The following is a 9,780-nucleotide window of genomic DNA, read 5'->3' as shown; positions in this document are numbered from 1 at the left end:
GCAAAATCACTTCCACAGCAAAATTTTAAAAAGAAAGAAGGAGAAGGGTATACACCCCACAGGTAAAAACCATCCTAGAAAACCTATGACATTCAAGAGGAATAGATTCCAAGAAAGTGTAATTTTTTTCTGTGATGACCTTAGGACTAAAAATGCCTCCTTCTGTTTATCGTTGTTGAATATGGACTGCATGTTTCAAACATGTAAAGCACGTAGTTGAGATGGAATTCTCCTGGTTTTCACAATGAAAATGCTTATGTCTTGAAATTCTTTAATGAAATATAACTTTTCTCCTCTACAGTTGTGGGAACACACAAAGTTGAAGATGGCATGTTCGTCTGTAGGACGAAAGGAACATTTGCACACCGTGACATCAGTGCAGAATATAAAGAAGATAGCAAATATCAAGGACTTCAGTATGGAACTTTCATGGAAATCTCATCTCTTCTCAAATCACTGTGATTTTTTTTCCCCAACTCTGTGCCCCTTTCATGATGGCTCATCTGCTTTTCTACTTTCAGGGACTGGAAAAAAGAGATTCAACTCGACATCACCAGCCCAGCATTCACTGATGTCCATCTGCACCACCAACTAAGCAAGAACAGCCTCTCCTCCTCTGTGACCTCCCCAGCCATAGGCACTGTAGCCTTGTACTTGGAAGAAAATAACAGTACCTTAAAATGGAACCTGTACTATCGTCCTCGGGTGAGTCCCATCTAATGGGTTACACACCCTGAGAATGGGTAGAGAATTTGGGAAGATCTAGTCAATGCATTACAAGTATTCTCTCAAGGCTTTTCCAAAGTAGAGGGAAACAAGCAATGAGCAGGCTGAACTTTTTCTCTGAGAAACTACTCTCCAGAATGTACTACAATGATTTTGTTGATTTTAGTTATTATGGGCACATATGACATCCTATTTCCAATATTATTTTATTACTTTATGGCAAATTTAGAGTGATGAGGGTTATGCCTCATCATCTAAATCATGAGCAAACTTTCCTGAGTACAGTTTTCCCATAGTGGTTTCCAGAGTATCTGAGGCTTCAAAAATTTTCCCGCAATAGAAGCATTACCTGAGATATGCCAAATTTCTCTCATATACTTTACACGTTCTACCGGGGCCAAATCAAAGTTGCCATTAGTAGAGATGAAGAAGCAATAAAGTTCTAGTGCGAGAGTTTGTCACAGGTTTGGAGAATGAATGGCTCCTCATACTAGTATCCTAGAACTCTGCTGGATGGGCTCTAGACATTTTCCTTTTTGCTACTTCTCCTTTCTCTGAAGTCGTCTTTTCCTGGGTCTTTTTCCACGTTCTCCTCCTCCTCCTCCCCCTCCGCAACACTCTCCCCTTCTTCTAATCTTCAGTCCTTAAGAAGGCCTTAATGTTAAGTGTTACTGTGTAAATGCCATGCATAAATTTATCTTTCCTGGGTTACATGATAAAGAGGAATTAACAACAGTGAATTTGTTTAACCGTAAGACAAACACATGAACTGACATATGAAAGATAAATCCCCTTCAGAGTATGAAAGATCCTCTGATCTTTACTTTTAACTGCTAATGAAGTTTTAGTGTAGTATATTATGTAATCGGGATAATGGAAAACATGTTCTTTTCATCTTCTTCTTCTTTTTTTTTTTCATTTTAGTCCTCTCTAGATAAAAAACTTGACATATTCAAAACTGAATGGAGGTACCAGGAATCTGGTGAGAACCGTCAGATCAAAGTCAGCTGGGAAGAGGAAGCAGCATCTGAACTACTAAGCTCTCTCAAAGACAATGTGCCCAAGGCCACGAGGGCTCTTTATGACTATGCTAACAAGTACCACCAGGAGCACACAGGACTCGATCTGGGAGATGCTTCTTTAAAACTGAGAAGAAGTCTGCAGAATAGCGCTGAGTGGGCCTATCAAGGTGCCATGAGGCAGATTGATGAGGCAGAAATAGAGCTCCAGAGGATAGCCAGAGGCACCACTAGAACCTACCAGCAGTGGAAGGACAAGGCCCAGGATTTGTACCAGAAACTGTCATTGGCTCAGGGAGACCAAGCCGATTTCCAGGGACTCCAGAATGACATGTTTGACAGATTAATAGGAGTTACTCAGAAATACAAAGTCTCAGTCAGTCATCAGATTGACTCGTTGGTTGATTACCTGAAGTCCACCAAATTCCAGCTCCCAGGAAAAGCCGGGACATATACTATAGATGAAGTCTGCACCGTGGTCATGAAGAAAGTAGGGCAGGTGCTGTCCAAAATATATTCAAAAATCCACAGGGCGTCAGAAATACTATTTTCCTATTTCCAAGACCTGATGGAGAAATCTGAATTAATCAAGGACCTAGAAATTAAAATTCCTTTTGAGTCAATGAACTTTAAACTAAAAAATATAATCTCAGAGTTTGGGAGTCTGTTGGAATATTTATCAGACATGCTACAGAATATATTTAATAAACTTCAGTCTCTCAAGACTACAGAGATGCTAATTGATCTTCAGAGCTATTTAAAAAACACTTTCCAAGACATAGAAGAAGTTATTCCATACTTAAAGGGCATAAAATTTACTTATCTCATTGATTATATTCAAGACAAGATCAACATAATTTTCAATGAATCTATCACATATGTTTCTGAACTCCTGTCCCTTTACCTTGACAAGTTTAATGAACTTGAATACAGGCTTCAGGAAGCTTCTGAACAGTTACAGCAGTACCGTCAGTCCATAAAGGATCTTCACAAAGAATCTGTTGATCCAAGTGTGTTCAGCTGGACAGCGAGGTTTTATGAACTTGAAGAAAAGATCATCATCTTCCTTGAGAACCTAGTGGGTGTCCTTAAGGACTTGCACTCCACTTATATTGTCAGCACTGTTATGTTGTCTTCCGATGTCTCAAATCATGTTGAGCAGTTGCAGAAAGATATCCAGGAATACCTTAGCATCCTTACCGATGCAGATGGAAAAGGGAAAGAGAAGATTGCAGAGCTTTTTACCAAGGTTCAGGAAAAAATTAAAATCTGGGCCACTGCAATGAAGGAAATCATTTCTGATTACCATCAGCAGTTCAGATATAAACTACAAGATTTTTCAGAACAACTCTCTGATTACAATGAAAAATTCATTACTGAGTCCAAAAGATTGATTGACCTGTCCATTCAAAAATACCACATGTTTCTAACATATATCACTGAATTATTGAAAGAGATACAATTGACCACAGTCAATAACATGATCCCCTACATCACGGTTTCTCCGGGAGAATTTACTATCACCTTCTAATTGTTCATAGCAATTCTCTTTCATTCTTTTGTTTCAATTAAACTTTCATATAGTAGGGGGAAATTCAAACTGTACTTACTGATATAACCATAAACTGAGCCAACCTTATGGCAAGCAGGTCACTATAAACAGAAGCACCTATGAATTGGATCTGCACAGAAGCTGGTATCAGATCTCTGAAGGTCTCTCAAGTGTGGGAAATAACATTTATTTTGCAAGTTAAAAAAAATCAGGATCTGAGTTACTTTGCTAAACTTGGGGGCGGGAGAACAAATAAATGAATTCTTTATTGCATATACTAGTACTCAATTTGACTCATTCATATTGAAAAATAACAAAATGAGGGTATTGATTCAAATATCTGGTATTTCAAAACTTCTAGAAGAATACACGCAGAGTTTAGAGTAATAGGATAAAAGAGGAAAGGGAGGATTTGAGGAGGAAAATATTTTAAAAGATTAAAAAGGTAACTGATATCAAGGATTGTATTTGCCAAGTGAAAAGGAAGAACTATTTCTAAAGGTTTTCATGTAATTTGATTCCAAGGAGCAACTTAACTTGTCTTTATGTGCCAGAGTCTTCTTCGTCCACCAGTCTGCCCTCACCAGGCAAGGCGCTCTATTGGGCTCTGAGATAAAACAATGGGCTCTTTATTTCATCAGCCTGCCAGGAATGGAGAAAGGATGGTAAGGAAATCCTGGCCCAAAGGGCTTCATGATAATAGGGACCTCAGATGTCTCCCTGCGGCTTAGCAGGATCCACTCAAAGCACAGAAAATAAGAGTGGAAGAGGGAGCATGGGGACATAAATTCCTAACATTTCTGAGACCAAGCATACATTTATGTTCTTGAGTTTCCTTATTCCCCCAAATTTAAGATCTAACAAACCCAAGTATAATCAAAACTTACCTCAAACTTAGTTTTAAACCTTGGCAACATCCGGTCAGAGCATCCCAGCTGAGCTCTAGCAAGGGAAGGCTGCAGAGAACCTGTGCGGCACAACCATCACTAACATCTTGGGGAAGGTGAGCTCTAGCTTTCCTTTCAATGGCATTGAACAGCAAAAGCAGGGTGTGGACTCTGGGGAATAGGAAATTGGAGATTACCACCCCCTCTGAATCCTAAATGAGGTCTGTTTGGGAATGACTCTTTTTATCCCAAAATTCCTTCAAACTTCATTATTTCCTAAAGCTTTCACATTCCCTTGGTGAAGCCCACTGTTAAAATACATAAGCATTACCTGGAAAAGAAAAACACATTAGCCTCTTGGTCTCTTAGCAGGATTCTTTGGAACTAAGGAGCCAGAAATAGTCCTAGGGAAGTGGAATACATGGTAGCGTATGGATCTGGTCCTGAAGGAACCAGATAATGAATTGGATAATGAATCAATAGATGGATGGACAGACAGATGGATGGGTGAATGGACAGAGAGTTGAGTGAATGAGTGGGTAAATTAGGGGTTAATTCCAAATGTGATAGATGGAGGAAACTTAGCCCCAGGTCTCAGGGCATCACATGAGTGCTTCTAGGCATAGCCCTAGAAGAGTTCCCCTGATGAGCTCTGAGTGGGAAGAATGTACTAAGTGCCAAAGGAGACCTGGAATTGCAGCTTAATTTGGAGGAGAAGGGGTAGTCCAAGGTTTCTGAGGTTCATGTAATGATATCTGCATCTAGGGCATAACAAGAAGAATAAATAGAACCAAATCTGAAATGATCACGTAATCCCACAGTGCCCACCTGTCCCTTCGCATGGTGCTCCTGGGTGACTTAGAATACCTTCATTATGCTCAATAAAGTTGGAATAAGGGATACTTGGGAGGACTTTGACTTTGATTTCTTCTTTGGTCTCCTGCCATAAATCAGGATACTTCCCTGGGCTCAGTTACTGGCTACATTCCTTATTTGCTTATAGATTTGGATTACTTATTTCCCCTCAGTGAGCCTGTTTTCTAAACTACCAAGTGAGGCTAGTATCTATCCTGCCTGCCTTTGGAGGGTTGTTCATAAAGAAAAAAAAAATCCATTGGAATAATACATGTGAAAGAGCTTTTATAACCATTAATGTTTTTTTTTAAAGTGCCATGATTTTTAGATGATAATTTAAATGAGTTTAAGGCAAGGAGAGGAAATGGAAGCAGGGAGACCTATTCAGTTTGATGAGCATTCATTAAATGCTTCCATATGCTAAGCACAAATGCTCTATAGAGGAAACCGAGGTCCATACGATGCAGTTCATAGGTACCTGCCCATTTGCCTATCAAAGGCAGAATGTGTTATCTTGTGATGGGCATAAAGAAAGTACTATGAGGACTTATAACAGGAAAGAATGAGAATCAAGAAATTTTCATGAAGAAATTGGAATGAATCTTGAAGATGCAATGACAAGTGATAAGGTGGAAACAGCATTCTAGATGAAGGAAAACATGCAGAAAAGAAGATGGGTGAGAGAGAGAGAGACACTGGATCATCTAGTCGCCAGAGCATAGGAAACGTAAAGGGAGACAGGATTGCAAAGGCAGGTTTGGCAGGTTTGCAGAGATCTCAAAAACCAGGGTATAAGGTGGTACCTTCTTTGCTGGAGAAGGGCACCCAGTGAAAGTTTTGGAACAGGAGGGAGGAGGGGTGATAGAAGTTGTGATCTAAGGGAGTGCCTGGGTGGCTCAGTGGGTTAAGGCCTCTGCCTTCGGCTCAGGTCATGATCTCAGGGTCCTGGGATCGAGTCCCTCATCGGGCTCTCTGCTCAGCGGGCAGCCTGCTTCCCTTCCTCTCTCTCTCTGCCTGCCTCTCTGCCTACTTGTGATCTCTGTCAAATAAATAAAATCTTAAAAAAAAAAAAAAAGAAGTTGTGATCTAAGAAAACTGCTATGGCAACTCATGTAGAATAAATTGTAATCAGATGAATATGGATACAAAGCTGTGCCAGCATCCAAATAAAAGATGCTAAGTGCCTTAGCCAAGTCATGGTTGCTAGGAATGTTGAGGAGGGATAGGACATAAGAAGCATCATGAAGGCATATTCGACAGAACTAAGGGGCTGATTGTTTAGAACAGAAGGGTTAGCGCAGAAGTTACTGGAAAGGAAGCTGCCTTGGTAAATCACCAGCACCAAGAATTGCAGAGGGTACAGGAGACACCAGAAGAGCAAAGGAGAACAATGAGTGAAACAGACAGGAGAGTTACGAAATTTTGAACCTGAATAACCTGAAGAGCTATGGGGCATCATGGAAACAGAAGGAATGTGCTGGGGGCAGATTATTAGTGTAAGGCATGGACCCACAGACTATCACAGCTGAAAAGGGACTATGGCAGCTTTCAAGTTGAAGGAGTATGCAGAAATTACAAGCAGGCTATTAAGCTGGAGATGTGGGCTAGAGAGACAATATTCAAAGGAATAGAGACAAAGGAGAATTTTAAATAATATTGCATTAATTTTATGACTTATAAGTATCTTTAGAAACCTAATAAGAAAACGAAGAGATTTTTTTTCTTGTACAATTAATTAGGTATGATCTTGAGAGTGAGCCAACATATCCATCTCTTAAAAACATATCGTGAGGTGACATGGAATATCCTACTATAATCACAGATATTCTTCCGTAAAACAAATGACCAATATTTCAAACCAAAGGAGAAGTGAAATAATGGAGCCCAGCCCAGGTCCTTGGAACCTTGGAAGGAAGCATGATCAGGCTGTGTGCTTTAGTTTTACTTCTGGTTCTTGCCTGGAGTAGGGGTGTTGTCCCCAGAATAAACCTTGTAATAAATGAGTTCACTGGGAGTGGGCACCCCCAGGTGCATTTAGAGCAAGGCTGGTTAGTTGAGGAGCCCAGTGGCCTTTTACCCGTGAGATGAGCAAAGCAGCTCCCACCCGACTTCTTATTCTAGGTCCCCCTTCTGGCTCTAATTTATGACTTAGTCCCCATTCAGTCAAAGAAGAGGCCAAGCTGGCCCTTGAATAGGGCCTGCAGTAGGGGAGCTGGAGTGGCCAAGCAGATGTTCCCTCTAAAAGTGTCTAATAACCAGAGATAAATGTGCAGAAACAGACCCTACCTCTTAGCTCATCTCCTTGTCTTGCTGTTTCACATTAAGAGGTCAGCTACAACTCCCTTCGGAGCACTCCATTTGTTGGTGCGATGGTTGGGTGGTCACCAGCAAATAACATTCCAGATCCTCATAAAAGTTAGTGGGGTTGGTGCACATGTTTCTGTGAGGAAAGGGCCCTGCCTTCTGCTCCTGCACAGACTGGCTCATGCCCTGCTCAGGTCTGAGCGGTGCCGTGGGTCAATGATGCCTGGGACACCACGTGCTAAGCCCTGACCTCTGTGTCAATTTTACACCTTCAAATGGCACCACTCAGTTTCAGGTGAAAGGGATGACTCAGGCCTGGGAGGTGGCCTGGTTCATGAATGGTAGATTGGTGTCCTCACCCTTGTGTTTAAGCTATGGATAGGGCTGTGGCTGTGCAGTGTGAGCTCTAAGCTACACCGAGTGGAAGGGTGTGGAGTTGAGACTCTAGAAAGTGGCTTGAGGGAAGGGTAATCGGTGAACAATCCAGCTCCACCAACTCCCCCTGGCACCCCAAGTGCACGCCACCCCTTCTCTGCAGGCAGGGAAGGTCAGGCTCAGGGTGTCATGTGGGCCCCTATAGAGCAGGGGGCACCAGGACAGCTCCAGGAGCCTTAGAGCGGGCCTGGGCTAGCTTGGTGGGACCTGTGGTCATTAGAGCACTTCTGGAATTGCAGGAGGCACTAGAAGATCATGGAAACTCACTCACAGTAAGAAGACAACTCAAAGTAAGAAGAGGACTGAGTGCTGTCTGTGGCTCTACGTCACAGAGATAAGGAATCCTGGGGCAGCCTGTACTCATCTCCTTTCACAAGAACGCCTCAGCACTGGGGCCAAGTCAGGCTTCACTATTGGTGGGTTCTGTAACCTCAGGAAAGTGTCTTGGTTTTTCTAGTTTCATCTTTAAAATGGGAGTCATGAAGGAGTAAGTTGAGCCACTCTGAGCAGTAGTAGAAAGTGGTTTCCTCTTATTCATGGGGTTGTAACAAAGATTAAATGAGAGAATGTAAGGGCACCTGGGTGGCTCATTCGGTCATGACTGTACTCAGGTCATGATCTCAGGGTCCTGGAATCGAGTCCCACATAAGGTTCCCTGTTCAACGGGGAGTCTGCTTTTCCCTCTGCCTCTGCCCCTCCCCCCCTTGCTCGCTCTCTCTCAAATAAATACACTAAATTAAAAGAGAGAATGTATATCAAGTGCCTGGCATATGAATAGTGGATAAATTAATAGTGTCATATTCACAGAAGTAAAAATGAATGATACACAGTTACGATTATACACAACTATGCAAAGGGGTTTCACAAATAAACGATGCAGTGAAAACACAAGATAAAGTGCAGCATGACACCCTTTTCATAAAGTTAAAATCAACTAAAACCAAACAACTTGTTTTCTAGAATTATAGTTGTAAAGTCAGGGAATGATAAACTCAAGAGTCAGGATAGGTTATAGCTGGTGGAGACAGGCAGGGGCAAGGATGGGTATATTAGAGTATTCCAGGAAAATGGAACCAGTAAGATATGAGAGATTTAGTATAGGAATTGGCTAAGAAATAGAGGATAAGACTATCCAGAATCTGCCCTCTGCGAGCTGTAAAACCAGGAAAGCTGGTTTTGTCCAGCGGGTGATGTCCAAGCCCAAAGCCTGAGAACCAGGAACACTGGCGTCCAAGGGGCGGAAGGGAGAAGACAGATGTCCCAGCTCAAGCAAAAGGAGCAAATTTACCCTTCCTTGTTTTATTCAGACCTCAACAGATTGGTAGGTGAAAAAGTTTCCTGGGGAGGGCCATCTACTTTACTTAGTCTGCTGCTTCCAATGCTGATCTTTTCTGGAAACACCCTCATAGACAAAACCAAAATGAAGGCTTCACCAGATATCCGGGCATCTCTTGGCCCCGTCAAGCTGACACCTGCAATTAGTCATCCCAAGGATGTTGCAGTAGATGTGAATTATGCCATGTTCTTATTCTTGTGGGGACTGATGAGTTTTGGGGTATTTAATATGTTACTAATTACTTTAACTACGTTGTTGATTATTTATGTAAAACAAAAGACAGAAAAGACAAACCTTTAAGTGCCCAGCACATATGAAGCACTTAATTTATTTTGTGCTTCCCTTTCCCCTTCAGGGCATCACCGTGGGATTTTTGGATGGACAAGCCCTCTTTTCAAGAGGAAATCATCTCATGTCTTTAGTAGCTACTTACTAAGCTCCTTCTCTGGGCCAGGCACTCTCCTAGGCATTCAGGATACTGCTGGGGGAGGTCCTCCTGTGGGAGGGGCCCAGATGAAGAGGACTAACGGGGATCCTGGGGCCCTGGGGAACCATGGGGACAGGGAGGGAGAAAGGGAGACTAGCTATAGGGGCCTGGGAGAGTCACTTTACCTCTCTGACCCTCAGGTTCTTCATCTGCAAAATGGGAACTCTACAGTAATGCAC

At 42.2% G+C, this 9,780-nt stretch overlaps 1 protein-coding gene across 1 annotated transcript in view; it reads left to right on the top strand.

Annotated features, from left to right (window-relative positions):
- Nucleotides 1–3,570, top strand: part of APOB (apolipoprotein B) — a 39,880-nt gene extending 36,310 nt beyond the window's left edge. The window contains exons 27-29 of the mRNA XM_045979562.1: nt 302–416; nt 522–705; nt 1,651–3,570. Coding sequence (XP_045835518.1) covers nt 302–416; nt 522–705; nt 1,651–3,276 — 1,925 coding nt within the window. The 3' untranslated portion in view covers nt 3,277–3,570. The remainder of the gene's footprint in view (nt 1–301; nt 417–521; nt 706–1,650) is intronic.
- Nucleotides 3,571–9,780: the final 6,210 nt, after the last annotated feature.

Source organism: Meles meles, chromosome 15 (assembly GCF_922984935.1).
Source record: "Meles meles chromosome 15, mMelMel3.1 paternal haplotype, whole genome shotgun sequence".
Taxonomy (NCBI): Eukaryota; Metazoa; Chordata; class Mammalia; order Carnivora; family Mustelidae; genus Meles; species Meles meles.
Note: the sequence above shows the minus strand (reverse complement) of the source record. Positions and strands in the feature narration are given on the sequence as shown.